The sequence below is a fragment of the Lithobates pipiens genome, unplaced genomic scaffold (genome assembly GCF_037356315.1).
Source record: "Lithobates pipiens isolate NorthernLeopardFrog02 unplaced genomic scaffold, aLitPip1_a1.2 Scaffold_18, whole genome shotgun sequence".
NCBI classification, from domain to species: Eukaryota; Metazoa; Chordata; class Amphibia; order Anura; family Ranidae; genus Lithobates; species Lithobates pipiens.
The window spans coordinates 577,850,887-577,876,295 of record NW_027507758.1 but is presented as its reverse complement, the minus strand read 5'-3'; the positions used below and the strand labels follow the sequence as shown (position 1 = coordinate 577,876,295).

Sequence of the window (25,409 nt, the reverse complement as noted above, 5' to 3'; positions counted from 1 at the left end):
GTAAAGCTAGTTATAAGGATAAATCGGGAAAATAACTAAGCTTTTTGCTCCATTATACTGGACCAAGAAACTGTCAGAAGTGGCGTTTGACACAGAGAAGATAGATGTGTTTCAGGTCTATCTGTGTCACCTGCATCCATCTTCCACACATCCTTATTGGACAGTGAGGCCACCCATCACAATGGTTGGCCCATAAGGAGGTGTTGAAGGTGAGTTCCTACCTTTTTATTTTGTTTATTCATTTAGCACATATTTAAAGGAACAGATATACTAAGAAATTGTGTAAAAACATAATAGAATAAGGTTGCTGATAAATACTATTAACAAAGTAGAATGCCTCCCTGGCTTTCAGAAATACTGAATATCAAATATAGAAATACAACTGTGAAAGATTTGGCAAGAGCCAATGAAGCCTCAGTAAAAAAAAAAAAAAATCAGCACAAGGAACCTTCCTATGTATCAGTATGGTGTACCCTTTATGCTGCTGAATATCATTTTAGTTGAAAATTTCCTTCTCTGAACTTCCACCCCCCTGCTGCAACATTCCAGTGAGGCAGGGTTAGTAGAGCTAGTGGGCCTGTCATATGCACTCATTAAGAGTGCTGACTATGCCTGCTCTTTTCGCTCCCCTCCTCCATTAATAGTAGCTGTACTATAGCTTCCATAAATTAAAAATTATCCATGAGTGGTGGAGGCCTTTCATTTACCCACCTATCCTCCATTATGTTGGGTCTCTCATCACATTCAGTCTTGGTAACAATGGCCAGCTGAGCAATTGGAAATCATGAATCTACCAAGTCGGGATAAAGTCAACAATGCCAACTAAGCTAAAAGAGAAGTCCAGCCAAAGCTCGATCACAGGAGTACAGTTTGTTTTGCACTCCTGTGACCAGTTTTCAGCAGAGAGTGGGCTGAATTCCACTCTCTGCTGACGTCACAGAAGTCAGTCCAGGCACCACATCATCACGATAATAAAGTCTGGATCCGCCAGTTGCCTGAACCAACACCGGCTCAGCCTCTCAACAAACCAATAAGAGCCTGAGCCGGCCATTTCGCCCCCTCCACAGCCCAGCGCTCCAATGAGCGAGGAGGGGGAAGAGCAGAGAGCTGTGACTGACAGTCTACAGCTCTCTGCTCAGGGCGATTGGCAGTGCTCGATTGCTCGGTTCTCAGTGCAGAGGTGGTGGGGGACAAATGCAGCATTGAACCGATGCTGCATCCACCTAGGTAAGTATGAACCTGAAAAAAAAAAAAAAAAAAACTTTACTTCTCTTTTAAGGAAAGTGAAAAAATAGCACTGGCCCATAAGGTTATCTTTTTGGTATTGCTATCTTATCTTAAGGTATTGATGTTGATGTAGATGATCTGGTTCCCAAGAAGTGGCTTCTACACACTAGAGCAGTAATGGCGAACCTTGGCACCCCAGATGTTTTGGAACCACATTTCTCATGATGCTCAATTACACTGCAGAGTGCATGAGCATTATAGGAAATCTAGTTCTAAATTATCTGGGGTGCCAAGGTTCATCATCACTGCCCCACGGTCTCTTTAGCTTGTTGTGTGGTATAACAAAAATTGAAATAGTAGCTCAGCACCACTGAGAAAAGATCGATTTTATATACCATTTTATTCAGATAAAGATCAAGGGGACAATCGAAAGAGTAGCCAATGCATTTTGGGGCTTCAAAACCATCCTCTTCATCAAGGCTTGACATTGAAAACAATATGAATGGACTAGAAGTGAACTGGACCTTTTGGCAAATTGGGGTGGTTTATTATATTTTTTATCTTTTAGTTTAGGAGCGCAGTAATTTTTTCCCCTTTTTTAGAAGTGAACTGGACCTTTGGCAAATTAGCTGCAGACAAGACATTTTCTTGTAATCACACTGGAAGAAATGCCATCAAAGATCCAGTTTGCTTCTGATCCACTTATATTGTTTTCAATCTCAAATAATGTTGTAGCGGCGACACATTTGACAAGGTGTCCGCTGTACAAATTTTGTTTTTTCCTCAGAACAGTAAAGGGGTTCTGAGGGTTGATTGTGCAGGTTTAACTTTGGCCTTAGTTTGGCTGGGCTGTGTTAGGGTTCTGCCTGGTCATGTGTACAGTTAGTTAGGTGCACATGACAGGACCAGAACCAGGCCTGGTTGGACGCTTTGGGTATCAGCGTTCCCCGGAGCCAATCAGCGGGTGTGTCTGGCCCCGCTGAGGAGTCTGGGGAAGGGTACTTAAGAGGCTAAAGTCACGTTTTCCGGGTTCGTTTGTCAGGCCAGAGCTGCCTGTACCTGAATCTGGACCGGGGTAGCCCCGCGAGGGGTCCCAGTCACGGGAGCGCGTGCTGCTCCGCAACATGGTCAGTTTGACTAGCCCCATCAGACCCACATGGTCTGGGGCAAGGATCCACCTGTTCCTGAGTCTCGGAACTGGTTGGTCCGAGGCGCAGTAACTGAGGGAGAATTCCAGGCGTCCGGGTGTGCTCTCAGCTTGGAGAAGCACCGCATCTCATGTAAGCGACCGGGGGAGGACTCTTCAGAGGAGAGCCAACAAGCTGGCATCCCGAGAAGTGCCTGGTTGCTGGGTTGTCAAGGACATGAACAAATACACACTTTTCCAGTACTGCCAAGGAGATAGAGAACATTCCAGGTACTGAGGAAAGGTTCCTGTTCACTTTCGGTTGCAAATTTATTCAAGGTCAGAGACTTCGCAAGTTCCTGACTGCCATAATCTCTGGCTAGAGATTTGTTCAGCTTTGAAGCGCCCAGCTGCAAGTGGCTACTCTCTGGGTTGTATTAGAGACTTTCTAGTGATTCTAAAGGACTTTTATGGTGTCAGCATCCAAAGTCGTTGGGTACTAACCCTGGGAACCCCTAGACCTGGAAGAACAAGCCAAGCGGAGGTAACCGGTAAGCCCAAAAGTCAAGGCCGCCCCATTGAGGGTTATGGCTGCTACAATGTCATATACGGTCCTTTTAGCAGTGGCGTGGCACTTAAAATGACATTTTTATAACAATACAAAATTTGACAGAGGCTGGAATCCTTCCCAAAAGGGGAAAGCTTAAAATAAAGGTTTGGCTATGATAACTGTACACTATAATAGCATTCTGTCTGTTCCCTTGTTTTTCTGCTTTCAAATGTGATTTATCACAAATTGTATACTGTCATACATAAACCTTCTAATGAGTCCTCATCATCACTGACCTTTATTAAGACTGATATCAGTTTTAAACTGTAACAAACCTGTCTCTGATGATATAGTATCTTGTAGTATCATTTATGTTATTTGTCGGTGTGCCAAAACAGTTTTTCATCAACACAACATATGGGGAATTATCGGGCCCATCGAGGTTGACACCAATATACAGATACGATTTGGTTGACAATTGAACTTCGGGTGCTTCATAGGGAAGAGTGTAGCTGGCATCTTGGAAAAGTGCCATGGAAATCTTAAATTGACCGGTGCCTTCTGCGACAATGTTTATTATACTGCAAAGCAAAAAATAAATAAAAAATGATAACATACTTTAATATTACACACAATTGTCAATGTGTCACTTTGCAATTTAAACTGGAATTCCAGGAGAAAAAAAATGACAAAATAAAAAATACATTCATACTTATATTACCTGTCAGGTGATCTGTTCTTCAACTGTAATATGGTGACAAAACTACTTGCTGTGTAATGCAACCTCACCTCAGTGTTGTCACTTTCTGGACAGTGTAGTCTTATGCTGTTTACACACCATCGGAATTCTCATCAGAAAAAGCTCTGATGGTTTTCCCATCGGAATTCCGACGGAATTTCGCTCAAACTGTCTTGCCTACAAACGGTCACACCAAATTCCAATGGTCATTAACACCTCGACATACAACAAGTTAGACGGCACTATAAAAGGGAAGTTTAATGCTTCCGAGCATACGTCGAATTGTTTCCGAGCATGCGTCGGAATTTTGTGTGTAGGAATTGCATACACACGTTCGAAAAATCCGATAGAAAGGTTTTCCGTCGGAAAAATTAAGAACAGGCTCTCAATCTAAAGACTGTCGGAAATGCCAACAGAAAAAGACAGGTGGGCATACACACGTTCCGAAAATCTGATGAAAAGCTCCCATCGGACTGTTTCCATCGGAAATTCCAGCTGTGTGTACGAGGCATTAGAGGGACATGTAGTTTAAATGCAGTTTAAACTGATTCTAAATCTTTAATATTTTTAAAAATAGAAAAAAGTTATACTTATTTTCTCCGTGCAATAGTTTTGCGGAGCAGCCCCGATTTCTCCTCTTTTGGGGTGCGTATGGGGGTGGCTCAAATTTTTTGGGAGATTTTAAGTACTTCAGTGTAACTTTTATTTTATTTGTTTTTTTAATTTAGTTTTTATCACATAGGGGACCCATAGTCCTCTATGTGATACAATTTTGTCATGACATATTATCTTTAATGAGATGTGCCTACCTCAGATTTACTGCAGCAGAGCTGCTTTGCTGGATCATGTACATGTACATGATCCAATATTAAAGGGTAGGGGATGGGTGCACGCTTCAACCTGGCTGTGGTGTCGTTTGCTACAGCACATGTCGATCAACAGGTCCTGCCCAATTATTTATGGCTGGAATCCACTGATCGGCTGAGTGAATGGCGAAAAAGAGAGCTCCGTGTTGGTAAACAACACAACGTTCTCTACAGTCAGCAGCAATGTTCATTTCCATGTTCATATCATCTCTATGAATAATTTATTCTGCACAGATGCACATGGTAGTTGACACAATTCAGAGTTAGAACCTTAAGGTTATCACCCTACACAGGATTTCTGTGGCCTGTCTGATAAATGCATTGAAGATCTGGTTATGCTGGAGATTTAAGCTTGCCTGGATAAGATTTATTTTTATTGACCTTTAAATTTTGCTTTCTTATATTGATTCACCCTTTGTTTCCCTTGATAAAATGTATTAAGAGACACTTTGTGTAACTCTTTTTTACTAAGACCCCTTTCACACAGGGAGGATTCCGTTCAGCTTAGAGCTCCATTGCAGATCGGCGGAGAGCAGGCCGATGACACATCCATGTCCACTCAGTTTCTACAGTCTTTGCTCTGGGTGGCTGGGCACAAGCATACTTCACTGTCCTTTTACACCAGACTACCCTCTGATATCATGATCCACCTAAAATGGAAGCGGTCAGATCCTTCTCCAATTTTTTTTTTTTTAGCAGATCCGATCAAACTCTAATGCCGCGTACACACGACCAGACTTTTCGAGGGACTAGGTCCAACGGTCTTTCCGACGGACTTTCGGCGGAGTTCCGACTGACTTTCTGAATGAACGGACTTGGCCCCACACAATCACGCCAAAGTCCGACGGATTGGAACGTGATGATGTATGACCGGACTAGAATAAGGAAGTTCATAGCCAGTAGCCAATAGCTGCCCTAGCGTCGGTTTTTGTCCGTCGAACTAGCATACACATGAACGGATTTCTCGGTCCGGCGGAGTTCCAGTGGAAAAATGTAAAACATGTTCTATTTCTAAAGTGCGCTGGATTTTTGGCAAGCAAAGGTCAGATGGAGCCCACACACGATAGAATTGTCCGATGGACTTGTTCCGTCGGACCTTTGCTGTCAAAAAGTCCGGTCGTGTGTACGCGGCTTAAGGTAGGCGTGTGTAAATGGACACAAGTCTATTTACAGTCGCCTGTCCATGAAATGCATGGACCTTCCTATTTATTTTGATTTATTTAAAGTATTACATTTTTGATGCTTTCCCCAGCTGTTAATTGATAAATGTATTGTAATGCAAAATGAAAGCATTGAAATGTTTAATACTACTTCAGTGATTTATCTATCTTTTCTGATTTGCCATGCAGTCTATTAAGTAAACTAAAAATCCAAAGACATGCAGGTAGGTAAATTGGCTTCTGTTCAAAATTGGCCCTAGGATATGAATGGGGACCTTGGATTGTGGGCTCCTTGAGGGTAGGGACCAACATGAGTGTGCAGTGTGCAGGGATGGGGACAATTGTAGACACTAACTCAGGTTGAACTGGATGGACTGGTGTCTTTATTCAACCTAACTAACTATGAAACTATGAAAAACTAATGTTAGTAGGGCTTTTTTTTCATAGAAAATAGGTACAGGAATTCTACAATGCCCCCCCTCCCCCAACACACCCTCTAAACCACATCAAATAGTGGGTGTGGTCCAATTTCATTAACAGTGGGAGAGTCTTTAACACCAGAAATGCATTACATACAGAGAGGAGAGTTTGGGGGGGGGGTCAGGGGTTACACACAAAGTGCAGATTCAAGGGGTGCGCTGCATACCGAATGCAGATTTCACAGCTGCTTACTTCTGCATCCCCCATCCACATCTCACTTTCACACCTCTTCAGCTCTGACCTCAGCATGCACCCCCCCCCCCCCTTCAGCCCCAGCCCCTATCTTTTCCCCACCTCCTTAAAAGCTCCACCATCTTCCAGATATCTTACTTTTGTTGCTGTATTAACCTGAACCTCCCCGTTGGCTCTAGTATCTTCCTGCAAACTGTAGTTGGCTTTACTTCTCTCACTTGCAGGGAGTTCATCCAGTGGGGGTGTTGGCATTTTCACTGCACCCTGGGCATCTGCATCTCACTTGTCCACATCCTGTAGTCAATGTGAGCCACTTAGTAGATCAGATCAGATATGATGGAGCCATTGGGAGAAAGGCTGTCACTTGTAAACACAGAAGCCGGACTTCTGTGTTTACAAGTGATAGTGTTGAGCAGGGAGCAGAGGGCCTGAGTCAGAGGTGGTGGGACTGTTTTCCACCAAGTTCCAGCTAAAAAAAAAACATCCCTGAATGTTAGTATATTAACTTGGGGAGCAAATGAGCATTTTAAAAATGTCTAAGCTCTTCATCATATAAAGAAAGATGCTAAAGGAAAGTATATATCAGTATTACTTCAGGGGAAACGCTTTGGACATCTAGGGTATGAAAGTGAGGCTGAGAACACAACACCTCATGCCTCAGCTTCTGTATTTTTTTTTTTAGCTAAAACTCCTTTTTACCAGTTAAAGTGTAAGTAAAGTAATTTTCAGCCATCTTTGCCTCTGTTTAATCTACCACTGCCATGATGCTGCACATGGGATCAGTTATGACACCAGCCATTGGATGGTTTAATAGTTTGATTTAGAGCACAACCAATGGTAGTATTACTTTTCCGGGAAATGCCGGAAATGAAACAAAATGTTTTATGGATGGGTTTACTTCTGCTTTAAGAATCTGCACATACTTTCAGACTCATGCCCTGTTAACCAGTCGATAGAACTGTTGGAGTAATTGCATTGTCTTCTACAGAGGTTTTCTTCAAAATATGCAGGGCCGTCTTTAAGGCAGGGCAAAAGGGGCATCTGCCCTGGGCCCTGTCATTGTTTTGGGGCCCAAAGCAGCTGCCTCATACTTGCCAACTATCCCAGTTTAAATTCCCTTGTCCTTTGAAGTTTTAGTCCCGTGCTGTGTCCCAATATCTCAGTGTAAAGTGCTGGTACTAATGCTGCCCAGCTCTGCCTTATTGTGTACAGATGGCTCACCTGCAGACTCTGTGTTTACATGTAAATAACCGGCATTCATAAGTAAGTAGCTTTGGCCGACTGTATTGATATGTAAATAAAGGCGGCATTCATATGTAGATCATGCCTCCCTGCAGTGAGCAGATGTGCTGTAACCTCTAGCAACCACCAAGTGAGCAGTAATACTGTACAGTAATCTCTAGCAACCAATTAACAAGCAGAAATCATTTGCTTTAACCTCTGGCAACTAATCAGTGAGCCATAATGTGTGCTGCAACCTCTAGCAACCAGTCAGTATGCAGTAAAGATATGCTGTAACCGCTGGCAACCAATCGCAATTGCTGCCTGATCTGATACAGTAAACTGATTTTAAGTCTAGCTGCCATTTATTGCATGTCTCAGAGCAATTGGAGAGTGAAATTTCATGGGGGGGGGGGGGGGCAAGAATTTTTTTGCCCAGGGTCCAATCAATATTAAAGATGGCCCGGAAAATATGCACTAGATAACAGTACTCAGAGTCTTAAGCTGGCTAGTGTCCATACACTGATCGAATTTTAGATGGTTCTTGATGAACTGACTGAAATGTGCTCAGTGGGTGGCCTCTTGGCTACCTCCCATTCAACATCCATTGATTGAAAAATCAAAGGGGCTAGGCAAAAAAACTGTGGGCCAAATCACTGTATCCATTTGGATCTACCTCTTGTTCAGGTATTTTGACAGCCAGCAAGACTGTGTTATATAGCGTAGATGAAGGAATCTGTTAGGCCCCAGGCTGAATGAAAAAATTGAATAGTGTCTTTTCATTTCTCCTACACATCACCAAGATTTGTGCTGGGAATTTTATATGGTATATACTTCAACTGCTATAGTTACTAATACCTAATTATAGTTACTAATACCTAATTATAGTATTTGAGGAACAGCATGGGACTTTACAACTGGTTCCTGGATCAGCCATACAGCTTGAATGTAGCTATAGTTAGTTGATCTTTGTCCAAAGAGGAAGGAAGGAGAACCTAGCCAACTAGCTAAAGGGAACCCACAGCTTTGAGGGATCCAGAAGAACCCTTGGGACTTATGTATGGTATGATCAATTAAATAGTGAACAAAGTAAGCAGTAATGGTTTTTATCTCAACAAAGTTTAGTGAAAATTAATTTGTCAGGTGTATTTTTTTATATATTTTAAACGTGATACTCCATTAACAAGATGTACAAAGGTCTTTTTTTATTAGTGTTTATTGGGGGCAAGAGTATTACACATAAAAACCTGCGCAATGAAGTCACGTGTTTTTGGGTAGGTGGGCTTACAGCTGAAAGGTAGTGGTTTTAAAGGGGCAGCCCTTTTGTTTGAAAATCCCTCCCACAAGGTATGCAGGTTGATGTCACCATGGTGGGGAGGGCTAAGTGACCCTTTATTCATGAGAATACCAGCCTGTATGCCTTGTGAGCTGAGGTGTTATCTGTGAGAAAAGAGGGTAAACATCATTGGATTGGCAGTTTTGTGTCTTGTTGGGGGAGCATTACCATTCATTATGAATGGGTTGCCAGCATAGTATAATGGACACAAAAAAAAGAGCATGAGCCTTTTTTTTTTTATGTACCACAATGCCCTGGATGTGTGCAGTGCCTTGCACTGTACATAAGTTGGCATCTACTGTACTGGGGTGAAATCCGCAGTAAATAGCATGGATCTTACCAAAGGTTTCTATGATTCTATAAGTAAAAATAATTTATAGAAATAAATAACATAACTTACCTAACCATGGGATTAATTGCAGTGTCAAGGCTAAGTTGTATGTCAAGCGGGTAAGAACATTTCATTTGAACAGTCACTTCTCTTGGTATAAACGAATCACCACCGGATTCTAATGCGATTTGTAGTGTGTTGAAATAAGTAGCATACCTTTTAGATTTCTGTGGGGAAAAAATTTAAATATAAAAATATATACTGTACAAGCTATAAGAACAGCCAAATGGAAATGTCTTCAGAACACTTGCTTGGATGCAATATTCCATGGGCATGATTTTAGAGAATTCAATTAAACAAAATTGGATATTCTGCCCTTTAAAATGAGTCCTTCTGGGATCTCTTTCCATTATTCTTATTAAAGGAGATGAATGGGGTTAATTCCCCGCCAGCTCTAAGACAGAGAACTGAGCAATCACATGACCGCTGATCACTCAGTTCTCAGTCTTCTTAGAGTGAGCGATTTTCACAAAGTAAAAGAAAACTGCTGATCAGATTACGTGCCTCCGTCATCCAGCTCTCTTCTCAGCATCTCAACATCTCTCCCTCTTCCCCACCTCCCTATCACTGTCATTTCTGTAGTCTGTGTGTGAGCTGATCTCCTGCCTTGATTGAGCAATGTTATTCCATACCTCCCAACTTTTGAACTTCAGATTGTAGAACACTTGATGGAGAAATTGGATTGCAGCATGCATAGTGCACTGCAGCAAAATGGGTGTGTGGCTAAACTCTAACAGTAGGAGGGGTTTAAGGGGCGTGTTTAGACCCCAGACTTTCTTCACCTTTAAAATATGCTTTGATTACTTTGCCTGAGCCTTCCTTAAATAAGAACTTCATTAAAATAGTCAGAGACTGCATAGCAACCAGCAACTGTTGAGACACTGAACAGTTTGGAAAAAAGTATATAATATACAGAATTGTGTATATAGTGCAAGAGTTTGTAAGGTAGAGCACAGGGGTTGGGGAGTGCTACAGTCAGTGTTGGGTTTAGGATGCATAGCGCTGACTGCAGGGGTTCAGATTGTGTTCAAGGATCAGGAGTATGTAATGCACAGAGGGCTGTAGTCAGTGCTGGGTTTAGGAATAGATGATGTAGTGGCATCACTAGGAGGTGGCTATTGAGGCTATAGCCCCAAATCTGGGGCACATAGCCCAGAGTCTCTTGCCGCAGGGGTCCCTGCCTAACCAGCGGGCCTTGGCCTCTCTGCATCAGTGCAGGCAGGTGGATGAGAGAAGCGAGAGGGCGGAAGAGCAGAGATGACATCATTCAACTCTTCAATGTTGGAGGTGCAACAGGGAGCAGCAAGATGACATCCCCCCCCCGCCTGCCCCGCATCACCGCTCTCCTGCCCTCACTCAGAACTAAATGGAACAGTGCTGCACGTCTGCCACCAATGCAGCATCAATGCACATTTGGTGGCACTGGCTGGCATAGCAAGTGACAATCTGCAAATAGTACTAGACGATCATTTACATCTAGTGGGAGGTGACGTGGCAAGTGGCAATCCACATCAGGTGGCAGGCGATGTGGCAAGGGACAAACCACATCTGGTGGCAGGTGACGTGACAATATGCAAATGGTGGCAGGTGATGTGGCAAGTGACAATCCACATCAGGGGGCAGGCGACGGTGGCAAGTGCCAATCCATATCTGGTGCCAGGCGACAGTGACAAGGGACAATCCACAACTGGTGGCAGGTGATGGTGGCAAGTGACAATCCACATCAGGTGGCAGATGACAAGTGACAATCCACATCTGATGGCAGGTGACGGTAGCAAGTAACAAGCTGCATCTGGTGACATGCGACAGTGGCAAATGACAAGCTGCATCTGGTGGCAGGAGATGTGGCAAGTGACACACTTGGGGCTCCCACTGATTCTGCATTATGGTGAGCTGAACCACTTCATTATATATTACAATGTAATAATAGAAATAATGTGCTTCAATCACCCTGACAACCACATCAACCATGGCAACGTGATGAATGAAGCGCCAACACAAGCCATTGCCAGCAAAAAATTGCTTCTCCATATCCACTACCTGGATGAGAAGTGTGCCAGGCACACAAATGGTTCCCTTTGTTTTAATGTTTCTTGTTTCACGTCTTTTACACTGTTATACATGTTATCCTTCTGGCTGGTTTAGTGCAATGTATAATCTCCTGAACATATGTGTAGTGAAAGTGGGCGTATCTGTTTTTCTGACATGATCTAGCTCTCCTCATTCAACCCACCATGGCTATTACCATATAATCAATTAACACTGAGGGGCTAAACTTCCCTTAAAAAAGAAACCTATTATAGAAACAGGTAGCAGGTGTGTTAAATTTGGTGTTATCGCTCTCACTCTCTCATACTGGTCACTGGAAGTTCAACAGGGCACCTCATGGCAAAGAACTCTCTGAGTATCTGAAAAAAAGAATTGTTGCTCTACATAAAGCTGGCCTAGGCTATAAGAAGATTGCCAAGTACCTGAAACTGAGCAGCAGCACGGTGCCTAAGACCATACAGCTGTTTAACAGGGCAGGTTCCACTCAGAACAGGCCTCGCCATGGTCGACCAAAGAAGTTAAGTGCACATGCTCAGAATCGTATCCAGAGGTTGTCTTTGGGAAATAGATGTATGCATGTTGCCAGCATTGCATTGCTGCAGAGGTTGAAGGGGTGGGGGGTCAGCCTGTCAGTGCTCAGACAAGACGCCGCACACTGAATCAAACTGGTCTGCATTGCTGTCATCCCAGAAGGAAGACTCTTCTAAAGATGAAGCACAAGAAAGCCTGCAAACAGTTTGCTGAAGACAAGCAGACTAAGGACATGGATTACTGGAACCATGTCCTGTGGTCTGATGAGACCAAGATACAATTATTTGGTTCAGATGGTGTGAGGCATGTGTGATGGCAAACAGGTGAGGAGTACAAAGACAAGTGTGTCTTGCCTACAGTCAATCATGGTGGTGGGATTGTCATGGTCTGGGGCTGCATGAGTGCTGCTGGCACTGGGGATCTACAGTTCATCGAGGGAACCATGAATGCCAACAACATGTACTGAGACATACTGAAGCAGAGCATAGTTACAAAGCTACATAGTTAATCAGGTTGAAAAAAAAGACCATCTAGTTCAACCATAAAAATAAATAAATAAAAAATAATATCATACAATCCCATATACACAATCCTTTACCCAAAGTTGATCCAGAGGAAGGTGAAAAACCTTAGCAAAGAATAATCCAATTTGCTACAGCAGGGGAAAAAATTTTCTTCCTGATCCCAGAGAGGCAATCAGATTTTCCCTGGATCAACTTTACCTATAAATGTTAGTACCCAGTTATATTATGTACATTTAGGAAAGTATCCAGGCCTTTCTTAACCTCCCTGGCGGTACGATTATTTCGGATTTTAGGTGCTAAAAGCGGTACCATTATTTTGCATGAAAATTTGGCGTTTTATATTGTAGTCCTGCAATTCTTAGGAATAACTCTCTTAAATCTGTCCAAACCAGAGTCTAGCAGACATCCCGGGTATGATAAAGTTTGAAAAATTAAATCATAAATTATAATATAATAAATAATTATAAATAATTGTACCAAATAATAATATAACAATAATAAAAATTATTCAATAATGTAATCAAATCAAAAACACTGAAATTTGCTCAGTTGCAGAATTGTCACTGTCATTACTTTTCAGTATTTGATGACGGATCTCCCCACAAATCGCTATCGCTCAATTCTGCGAGTGATTCTAATTTATTATCGCTGTTTTCTAGCTGGTCTAAAATCATTTTTGATGTACAGTGACAGTTTTGGTTGCTATGGGCAATCTCCAGTTTCCAGGCATAAAGAACAGTTTTTATTATATAAAACTGCATGCAGGACACTGGGCAGACCACTAGGGACAACGGGGATGTGAAATATTTACATACAGCAATGTAATCTGTAAGATTACATTATACTGTATGTTTACTGTTTGTTTCACTTTTTGAATTTGGCGCCGATCTCCGTGCCCGTGCGTCGCAACGCTCGCAGGGCACGGAGATCGGCGATGTAATGCATCGAGCGAGACACGGCTCGCTCGTACAGCGGGGAGACAACGCTGGATCCGAGGGAGAAGGTGAGTAAACCTCCTCCTGGATCCAGCGATGCAGTCCCGAGTCTGGCTCGGGGATACCGCTTTTGGTATGAAAAATCCACCCCGAGTCAGACTCGGGAACACCGCCAGGGGGGTTAAAGCAATGTACTGAGCTGGCCAGAACCACCTCTGGAGGGAGCTTATTCCACATTTTCACAGCTCTTACTGTGAAGAAACCTTTCTGTATTTGGAAATGAAATCTCTTTTCCTCTAGTTGTAAAGAGTGCCTACTTGTCCTCTGTGTTGACCGTAAAGTGGATAACTCAACACCAAGTTCACTATATGGACCCCTTATATATTTGTACATGTTGAGTCACAGAGCAAGTCCTGTCAACAACAGACTCGTGCGGATAAGCCAAGGGATCAGACAAGAGCAAGGCAGTAGACAGGCCAGGGTCAGGTGCAGGCGGGTGGCAGAGTGTAGTCACAAGGTAAGCCAGATGTCACAAGAACAGATCAGAAAATATGGGTAACACTTGAGGGAACGCTGTAGATCAGACAGCAGGGTCCTCGTGTCACAGTAAGGATTAAATAGCCCACCTGGCGCCGGTAATCGTGTGCTTGCACACACCTGTGCGCGTTCGCCAAAGGCACTCGCAAGCGCGCACCCGCTCGTGTGGTACTGTGAGTCTCAGCAAGCCTTTCCTGACATGTACACTCCCGATTACAGGGAGCAGTGATCAGTGTCAGTGTCACTAGTCAGAACGGACAAATACTTGTTTACATCAGCATCCCCCCGTTCTTCCTCTCCGTGAGAAGACCACGAGTATCCCCGCTGACATTGAGTCCATGGGACCCAAGATCACACTCCCGAAGCTCACGGCAGGGTTGTGCGCATGCCGCTGGCAGCGCGCACGCGACCACATGGTGGTAAATTTAAAGGGAAGTACCTGTACGCCCATTTGCCTGTCCGTGCCATTGTGTCAACATATATGTATATGCGGCGGTCGACAAGTGGTTAAGGGGAAACATGTATATGTGTTGGAATGGCCTAGTCAAAGCCCAGACCTCAATCCAAAATCTGTGGTAAGACTTAAAGATTGCTGTTCGCAAGCGCAAACCATCCAACTTGAAGGAGCTGGAACAGTTTTGCAAGGAGGAATGGGCAAAAATGCCAGTGGTAAGATGTGGCAAGCTCATAGAGACTTATCCAAACTTGGAGCTGTGGTAGCCCCAAAAGGTGGCTCTACAAAGTATTGACTTTAAGGGGTGAATTGTTTTGCACATTGACTTTTTCTGTTATTTTTTCCTATTTGTTGTTTGCTTCACAATTAAAAAATCAGTCGTGGGCATGTTCTGTAAATTAAATGATGCAAATCCTCAAACAATCCATGTTAATTCCAGGTTGTGAGGCAACAAAACACAAAAAATGCCAAGGGGGGTGAATACTTTTGCAAGGATTTTCAGATGTTTTGTTTCCCCCACGTATGTGCCTTTGTCTATACAGAGCTAACAAGGATTATTCACTGCTCTGCACAGTGCTTTTGTTACCTTTACTCCTTTTAAAACATTAATAAAAACAATTGAAACAGAAATACTTACTATTAGCTGAACTCCACATTCCCCATCTTTAAGAGCGACTGTCACAGAGTAAGTTCCATTGACAATATCATCTTGAAGCTGATAACAGTCGATGTTTGCAATATTGAGTTTACTGACATCAATATTTTGACTTCTTAACTGACATTTTAGGAAAGAGGCTTTCATTTCATGGGCTCCACAGGTAAGTATTGGGTGTATTTCTGAAATATCTTAAAAAGGGAGAAGAAAAATGATTGGTGCATCTCTAGTTTGAACAGATGTTTTTGTGAATACATTTAGATCAACGGTCAAATATCAACATCACAGTCGATGGATTTTTAGAACACTCCATATAATTGCATGAGATTGTGGATTTTTTTTATCCAGTGTCTATATCTATCACCAATTTGTCATGATATTTTTGTATTATCTATTTTATAAATATTATCAAATTCCTTTCTGGTACTCACAAGAGTAACACCCCTAACAGAACTATATTGGGGCATTGTATGATTTTGTACCTATGTTTTTCTTTAGATGATTTTATGAACAATATCAGATACTGCTGTCTCCTGAAGAAGTAGAACCATGAAATGCAGCAGGCCATAAGAAGTCAGTACTGTATGATACAGTTGTACTATGTGGTCATATGTTCATTTTAATGTTTGTATCTTGATATCTTACAAGATTATGTACAATATAATTTAAATTGTTTTATGGATGTTGTCAATAATAAATAAGTAGTATTTTAATGTAACATGGTGTGCCTCCATAGTTCCACATGCTAGACTTCTTCTTCTTTTACCTTTTTTATTTTGGAATTAAGTATAGGGATGTGGCAGTGAGTATTTTTTTTTTTTTTTTTTTATGGATTAAGGCTCCGTTTACACATAGAAATTTTGAATTGTGGGTGAAATCTCAGTGATTCTGACTCATTGTGCATGGCCGGTTGTTCTGTAACATCTTTGTTGCTTCTTGAATTTTTTTGTATTTTTTCCTTGGGCAAAAACACCCTTTGTTGTTCTGAGTCCAGGATTTACCCCAAATACGTAATCTGCTGGGCCGGAATCAGATTGAACTTCTCTATATTTAGTAACCAAACTAGTTTTTGTAGAAAATTCTGGGTGTACCTCAAATCCTTTGCCAGTTATTCTGGGGTGGTTGCAAAGAGCAGCAGGTCGTCTAGATAGACGAGTAGACATGTGTGATTAGTTTCGTACAAATTGAAAATTCGTACATTCGGGAGGATCTGAAATACGAATTGCTATGCTTCTGAATTTTGTACGAAATATGAATACAAATTCCGATACAATGGAAACGTGACTGGTGTTTTGTTGACCAATCAAAGGTTTTCTTCTGCTGCTGAGTGAGGGTTGGGAAAATTACCTTTTTTAATATGGGAGTGGGAGACTGGTACTGGTAGTCGATGGGAGATTCAGAATCAGTGGCAGCCGGTGATTTCACTGACACATGCGCTCTGCAGGAACGGCATTTTTTGCAATTTTGATCAATAGGGATGTGAAAATATGCATCCTTTAGGTCCAGGGAAGCCATGTAACAATTTGGGTGTAGTACTGTAGAGTCTTTACAGAAAAGATCGAGTCCATCCCGAACTATTTGTAGGTCATTGACCAGTTTAAAGATTTGAGGTTTAATATCGGTCTGAATTTTCCCTAGGGTTTCTGATCCAGGAATACGTGGGAGTAGAAACCATTGCCTACTTCTTCCTGTGGTACATAGTTTACCATCTTTTTGTTCTATTGGTTTTCCTATGGCTTCCAATAGACCATTGGCCATTTCTCTGCTTTTTGGTTTCCATAGCGTAAAACCTGTTCAGGGGTGAAGTTGAAAATTTCAAACGATAACCCTGTCGCACAATTCTTGGTATGAATCGGCTTAAGGATATCTCCTCCCATTGTGGGAGGAAGGCCCCCAATTCCACCCCCCCCCCCCATTGTTACTAACTTGTCACTGCTTGTTACAGACTTGTTCAGGAGGACAAAATATTGCTCCTCCTTTTCCTTTCCCTCTGTCTCTAGGGTCTTTTTTTTATTTTTGACTCTGGGTGGTCCAAAGCGAGATCTTGGTCTTTTCTTGCCTTGCTGTGGCTGTGCCCAGATCAGTTTACACTTCAGCGGAAATGCTTTTTTCTTATCTGCTGTGCGATCCAGTACTTTTTCCAGCCCTGGCCGGAACAACAAGTCCCCTGTAAGTGTGATCCCACGGAGCTTGGCTTTAGAAGCGGCATCACACGTCTAAGCCTTTAACCACAGGGATCTTCTTGCAGAGTTTGATAAGGCAGAGGACCTTGCAGCCATCCGTACAGCCTCCGCGGATGCATCTGCAATATAAGCAATTCCCCTAAGGACCATAGGGAAAGACACTAAGACTTACACTTTTGGTGTTCCTTCCTCAATGTTGGCTTGCATCTGTGTTAGCCAGTAGAGATGGACGAACTTCCGACAGGACGTTTCGCGAACTGCGAACGTGGCCAAAAGTTTGGGAACCGCAAAATTTGCGGTGGGCCCCATTGACTTCAATGGCAGACAAACTTTAAAAACCTACAGGTCATATTTCCAGCCACAAAATAATTACTAGCTGTGCACACATAGTCCCACCACATGGCCACTGACATAACACATGTATGAAGTGAATCTGGGATCGACAACTACAAGCATTCTTTTTTATATCTGTGAAATTTTGACACTTCAGGACTCAGGAGCGCACGAAGGCAATGGAGGAGAGGAAAGGTCAGGGTAGGCTATGAAGAGGGTGTAGGAGATGATCACCAGCACCGTGATATAGAGCACTGACACCAGCACTGTGATATAGAGCACTGACACCAGCACTGTGATATAGAGCACTGACACCAGCACTGTAATATAAAGCACTGAAACCAGCACCGTGATAGAGTGCACTGACACCAGCACCGTGATAGAGTGCACTGACACCAGCACTGTGATAGAGTGCACTGACACCAGCACAGTGATAGAGTGCACTGACACCAGCACCGTGATAGAGTGCACTGACACCAGCACCGTGATTTAGAGCACTGACACCAGCACCATGATATAGAGCACTGACACCCACACCCTGATATAGAGCACTGACACCAGCACCGTGATAGATTGCACTGACACCAGCACCGTGATATAGAGCACTGACACCAGCACCGTGATATAGAGCACTGACACCAGCACCGTGATATAAAGCACTGACACCAGCACCGTGATATAGAGCACTGACACCAGCACCGAGATATAGAGCACTGACACCAGCACTGTGATAGAGAGCACTGACACCAGCACCGTGATAGAGAGCACTGACACCAGCACCGTGATAGAGTTCTTACAAGGACCCTTGTGGACCTAGCAGCTAGTGATTTGCAGACTGTACCTCAGTCCCTACACTGATAAAGGACTGCTGCAGAATAAGGAAGCAGTCAGCAGCAGTGCACCATCATCCTATATATTGTACACCTATACCAATCCTTACAAGGACCTTTGTGGACCTAGTAGTTAGTGATTTTCAGACTGTACCTCAGTCCCTACACTGATAAAGGACTGCTGCAGAATAGGGCAGCAGTCAAGTATAATATTATTTCTATATTTGGAAGAAAGTATATTATACGTGTACAACCCTATACACTGTACACCTATACCAGTCCTTAAAAGGACCTTTGTGGAGCTAATAGTAATAGCTAGTGATTAAACTGACTGTCTCTGCTGCACACAGCATCCTGTCCCTATCTGCACTGACAAAAGACAGGCTGCTGCAATCACCAGCACAGCAGTGCACTCAACCCTATATACTGTACACCTATACCATACCAGTCCTTAAAAGGACTTTTGTGGACCTAATAGCTAGCGATTTGTGTCACTACAGTCTCTCCCTGCTCCACACAGCGTCCTGTCCCTACACTGACATAAGACAGAATGTAAAATGGCCGCCAGATCAGGTCTATTTATAAGGTAGGGGGAATGTCCAATTGTCCATGTGCTGAAATGTCTCAATTGGCTGTCCTGTACCCCATGATGGATGTGTCATCATGGGTCAAAGTTCTTTCACACTGTAAACACATATGTCCACCGGGCGAACAGCTGCAATAGTCCGCCGATCAGGCGAATCACGAACACGCAAAATTCGCTGCAAAACAACCGCCGGGCGAACAGTTCGGCCATCCCTATTAGCCAGAATTCTAAATTTCTGGCTACTACAATTACCGCCATAGCTGGTTTAAGACTCCCGCCTTAGAATCCCATGACTTCTTTATGAGAAAGTCCATTCTTTTGTCCATTGCATCAGAGAGCACCCCTGTGTCTTTGAAGGCTATGTCTGTATGTCTCCTGACTTGGGAAAATGCTGCGTCCAGCTTGGGGATCTTATTCCAAACTGACACCGGATCATCCACAAATAGAAACCTTTTAAGGCCTTTCAAAAGAAGGGTTTCCTTTCCGGGTCCTGCCTTTCCTTCTTTATTGGCTCCACTAGGGATGAGCCTGATGTTCGAGTCAAACGTAAGTTCGTCTCGAACATCGGGTGTTTGCCGAATAGCGAACAATTTGGGGTGTTTGCGGCAAATTCGAAAGCTGCGGAACACCCTTTAATAGTCTATGGGAGAAATCAAAAGTGCTAATTTTAAAGGCTAATATGCATGGTATTGTCATAAAAAGTGTTTGGGGACCTGGGTCCGGCCCCAGGGGACATGCATTAATGCAAAAAAAGTTTTAAAAACGTAAATTTTTTCAGGAGCAGTGATTTTAATACTGTTTAAAGTGAAACAATAAAAGTGTAATATTCCTTTAAATTTCATACCTGGGGGGTGTCTAAACTATGCTTGTAAAGTAGCGCATGTTTCCCTTATTTAGAACAGTCCGAGAGCAAAATTACATTTCTAAAGGGAAAAAAAGTAATTTAATAGTACTTGTCGCTATAATGAATTGTCGGTCCTGGCAATACACATAAAAGTTCATTGATAAAAACGGTATGGGACTGCCCCACAGGGGAACCCCAAACCAAATTTTTTTTTAAATGCGTGGGGGTTCCCCCAAATTCCATACCAGGCCCTTCAGATCTGGTATAGATATTAAGGGGAACCCCGCGCCAAAATTTAAAAAAAAATGCCGTGGGGGTCCTCCTCAAAATCCATACCAAACCCATCAGGTCTGGTATGGATTTTAAGGGGAACCCCAAACCAAAATGCAAAAAAAAATGTCCCCCCAAAAATCCATACCAGACCCTTACGTTTCAAGTGACAAGTGACAATCCACATCTGGTGCCAGGTGACAGTGGCAAGTGACAATCCCCATCTAGTGGCAGGTGACATGGCAAGTGACAATCCACATCTAGTGGCAGGTGACGGTGGCAAGTGACACACTGCATCTGGTGACAGGTGACGGTGGCAAGTGACATGCTGCATCTGGTGACAGGCGATAGTGGCAAGTGACACTCTGCATCTGGTGACAGGCGACGGTGGAAAGTGACAGGCTGCATCCGGTGGCAGGAGATGTGGCAAGTGACACGCCCAGGGCTCCCACTGATTCTGCATTATGGTGAGTTGAACCACTTCATTATATAGTAGAATGTAACTGTGACGGACTGGGGTTTATATGGTCACAAAACAGACACCCCAAAGCAAAGTACATATTCTTTATTTTATCTTTTTTTTAAATATGTCCCTTCTATTCTAGAGTCTATATAAGGCCACACACCATGTGACTGGAAATTAAACTACTTCCAGCCATAAAGTCAGTGGTCATATCTCATGCTGTTTGTGTGATTCTTTGCAGGTATGTAACTCTAAATCGTTCCTAATCTGTATTAACCTATGATATAAAGATTCCTAAACATCTTGAGCAGATGCAGAAAAAGTCTCAGCAGATTTTATGCTATAGTTTTGCTGTAATTAGAAGTTTAGAACAGCATGTGTGAGAAACAAGTGAAAAGGGCATAAGAACATGAAAATACTGCATTAGTCAGAACAAATGTCTATTATAAGCACTAAACCTTTCTATATAGGTATATTTAAACCTGATTTATTGAAAATTGCATAGATTAGAAAGCACATGTTTTCTGTTATTAATATAGAAAAAAAAACTATTGTATGTAAAGCTTATGCATTACATCATACAGACATGCAATGTGCACCATCTAGTGGTTGAAAAAGAGTACTACCATGATAATAATTGTATTAAAGCAAGGTATTGCCAGTATGATTATTGCACAGTTAAAGTGTACCAGAGAGATAAAGATAATTATCTATAACACTGAATAACAGGGATATATATGCTATTAAAATATAGTAATGTTCATTGTTGTAACTACGTTTTAAAATACTGTCGTTAAAATCGGTATTATATATATTGTTAATGGTTATAAACATGTGACTATAAAAATGTAAAAGATGTATTGTTATGTAAATTAAACTACTTCCAGCCATAAAGTCAGTGGTCATATCTCATGCTGTTTGTGTGATTCTTTGCAGTCCACGCCAAGCTGATCACCTTATCTCATCGCGTCTACAATCATCGGCTCTCTTAATTCACATTTTGAGGCTGGTAACATAACAATAGAAACAATGTGCTTTAATCACCCTGACATTATATCAACCATGGTGCCATGATGATTGAAGCGCCAATACCTGCCATCGCCCGCAAAAAATTGCTTACCACCGGTGTGACCCCTGCAAAAAGGTTGGTGACTGCTGCTATGGGCTCTAGCCCCAGATCTTTTGCAGACCTGGCAATGCCCCTGCCTCCCTGCCAATTATGCAAGGGTGTTGTTTTTTATTTCATGTGGGCTTTCCTTCCCAGGGACCCCATGTTCCTTCCCCCAGCACCAAGAGGGTGCCCGTCCTCCCCCCATGGAGGGGGGGTGGTGGTGGGGTGGCCCCCTTACCTTGGTGTGGCTGGAGCTGGCTTCTATTGGAGCAATCTGGTTACCCTCCGCTTGCGACATCGTCCTGTACCGCCAATGGAGCCTATGCTGTCCCTACAGCAAGTGTGGGTCCCCTCCAGCCTCCGCTTGGCCCATTTTCAGTGATCCACGGTCAGAACCATGGGTCAACCGCAAGTATCCACCCCTTCCACCGGACGTGACGTCACCTGCCACCCAGCTGAATGCACCTATTGAACCCAGAGTGGCTCTCAATGCTATGGATGTCCACGGGGCTCAGGAATGTCTGTGGGGACCAGAACTCCTCTTACCGTGTTCAGTACTGAATCAGGGCTCGCCTTGCTTTCTCCTAAACTCAGAGCGGCAGAGGGTGGTGCTCAGGCAAGTAAGCCTTTCTTAGGCAAATTAAATGTCCAAGGAGCTCTGTGCCCCTTTCAGGACATCCATCTTGAGCCTCCCTGGCTTGCTGGACTTGGCTCCATGTGGTGTCTCCCCTCTGGAGGAAACAGAAATAACTGAGGAGCCAGCAGGGGGGGAGGAAATGTACAGATTGGCTGGTGCGTGTTTCCTACAGAGGGGAGGAGCCGAGGTCTCTCAGATGGCTGTCCTGAAAGACTATTAAGGCAAAAGGGAAACATTTTCTTTTAATTCTTTATATACTTTTATCTACCATTGTCTGGAGAGTGGATGGGCTCCTTCTCGACCAGCACTCACAGCAGCAGGCACAGGGCTACACTTCCTTGCTGCCTGAGTGGCTCATATACACACCATGGGCCCAAAAAAAGTGCCAGGACTTCTTTTGGGTGACACGTGTTGCACGATTGCAGCAGAATTTGGTATGTGTGTGTCTCTAGGTACCATTGACATAAATAACACCTGAACAAAAGTTGAGTATACATGATATAGAAAATCTGATATTTATTTACCCAACAGATCACAAAATGCATATTCATACTTACCAGAAACTTTAAATTCATCTTTGCAGTCACAACCATATTTCTCATCAATAAAGGCACATACTTCAGTGTCTGCACAGGCACAAACATCAGTGACAGAGGAGGGATCTGAAAAGAAGACCACTTGTTACAATGTAAGAGTGCAGTTTTAAAATGCTAGCTTTACATATATCACATTAGTATAACTTAGAATTTACCTGTACAGTAACCTAAATTGCAAACGGGTGTTCCACTTAGTTTGTACACATAGTAATTATCTGGACAAGATTTAATCTGCACTGTTGTCGACCACATGCAGCAATTTCCTGACCAGGAAGCACATGCCGTACGATTCACGGTCCCATCATCGATTTGTGGATGTGATCCCTGGAGCCACATTGGAGCTGATGTGCCACACCTATTTTCAGGAACACAGTATTCTGGCATTTTCACACCTCCCGCGCCTACAAAGCGGTACCATCCACTCTTGCCATTGTCACAGTTCCAATCATAAACTTCATTTGAAGTGCTTCTCCGCGCTTCATCAATGGTAGTGTAATTAACACACGGATCATAGCAAGAATAGAAACCAAAGTATTTTACACATTCCACACCAAAACCACAAACACCGAGGGCACATTCATCTACTTCACAAGAGAAGCCATCCCCAAAGTATCCGGGAGCGCATACACATGTATATGAGCCAATGGCATTGATGCATGTTGCATTTGGACTGCAGGGGTTTAGGTCAGAGTTAGCACACTCATCTATATCAATGCATCCCTCTCCACTGGAATTGTAGTAGCCAGATGGACACACACAGGTGTAAGAACCCAATGTGTTTACACAAGTGCCATAACTGCATTTATTTGACCAGTAATAGGCGCATTCATCGATATCAGAGCAGCTAAAGCCATCTCCTATAAATCCATCCTTGCAGGAACACTGGAGGTAGCCAAAATAGTCGTCACAGGTAGCGTTAGAGTCACATTTTGAGCAGTCTGATGTAGCTGATTAAGACAAAGATAAAAATAGATTAATATTATTTGATGACTGGTTCTCTGTTATTAAAAAAAAATCAAGTTTGCAATAATATATAAAATATGATTTTTGCACAAATTATGAGTTTAGCCATTCTAAATCATTTTAATGGGGGTTATCAAATTCAAATTTGTAAGTAGACATTTTTCTGCCATTGCACAGGAACCGGGAAGTAGCTGCCAAGCGGACGGAGTAGACCGGGGGCGCCTGGACTTTCCTGAACTGGCCTGAGAAGGAATGGCAGGAGGCGAGAGAGGCAGGTGAGGCCTGGGATTTCCAGCATTTCAGTAGTACCAAAATGTCTTTCAGAGGGGCATTGGCCAGTTCGCCAAGGGAAAGGTTTCTATCTACTCATATGGGACAAGAAGAAGAGGCAGCTCATACTTCCTTGTATCACCAGTATACAAGATGCTGCAGCAAACAAAATAAATGCTCCTTGTTCAACTGTTGAACTGTGTCTGTTGTTACTCAAGTGAGGTGGAAGAAATGGGGGTTAAACCAGTAGTACTGTAATGGCCTACACTAGCAGCTCCCAAGGGAGTCGTGCGCTACATAACCACTGAAACCAAGGATCTTTTTAGCTATCTGTAAGATGGGCATTCCTCTCACTTACCACCAATGTAAGGAGTATTTCTTCCACTGATCACCAACGTACAGAGTATTCCTGCCACTGATCAACAATGTACAGTGTATTCCTGCCAGCCTGCCACTGATCACCAATGTAAGGGGAATTCCCACCCCCGACCACAAATGTAAGGGGCATTCCTTCCACTGATCACCAATGTACAGAGTATTCCTGCCACTGATTACCAATGTAAGGAGAATTCCTACCACTGACCATCAATGTAAGGGCCATTCCTCTCACTAACTACCAACATAAGCCCTTGTACACACGGTCGGAGAATCCGTCGGAATGTGTCTTATCGGACCATGTCGTCGGATAATCCGACTGTGTGTGGTATGCATCGGACTGATTCCGTCGGAATATCCGTCAGACCAAATTTTCCAACATGTTGGAAATATTTCCCGACCAACTGGTTCGATCGGACATACTCCGATCATGTGTAGAGAATTTTGATCAGACCAAGTGCCACGCATGCTCAGATCAAATTCCTACATCAAAGCTATTGGCTACTAACCTGAAAGTAGTCCCATCATAACGAAATTACGTCATCACGTTCTGAATGATCGGATTTTTTTTTTAGTCTGACCGTGTGTATGCAACAGTTTCGGACAAGATCCGACGGACAAAATCCGACGGACAAAATCCAACGGATTTGGTTGGCAGAATGTCCGACCGTGTGTACAGGGGCTAAGGGGCATTCTTCTCACTGATCACCAATGTAAGGAACATTCTTCTCACCGATCACCAGTGTAAGGGTCATTCTTCCCACTGACCACCAATGTAAGGAGAATTTTTCTCTCTGACCCCCAATGTAAGGAGCATTATTCTCACTAACCACCAATGTAAGGGGAATTATTCTCATTGACCGCCAATGTAAGGAAAATTCTTCTCACTGACCACCAGTATAAGGGACATTCTTCTCACTGACCACCAATGCAAGGAACATTCTTCCCACTGGCCACCTATGTAAGGGGCATTCT

At 43.1% G+C, this 25,409-nt stretch overlaps 1 protein-coding gene across 2 annotated transcripts in view; it reads right to left on the bottom strand.

Moving 5' to 3' along the window:
* LOC143989079 (uromodulin-like) overlaps positions 1-25,409 on the bottom strand; it is a 90,407-nt gene that overhangs the window by 23,759 nt on the left and 41,239 nt on the right. For both annotated transcript variants that reach the window (XM_077489093.1, XM_077489092.1), the window contains 5 exons: positions 22,982-23,773; positions 22,788-22,892; positions 14,956-15,164; positions 9,298-9,455; positions 3,239-3,484 (listed from right to left, as the gene is read on the bottom strand). In XM_077489093.1, the coding sequence (XP_077345219.1) occupies positions 3,239-3,484; positions 9,298-9,455; positions 14,956-15,164; positions 22,788-22,892; positions 22,982-23,773 (1,510 nt within the window). The remainder of the gene's footprint in view (positions 1-3,238; positions 3,485-9,297; positions 9,456-14,955; positions 15,165-22,787; positions 22,893-22,981; positions 23,774-25,409) is intronic.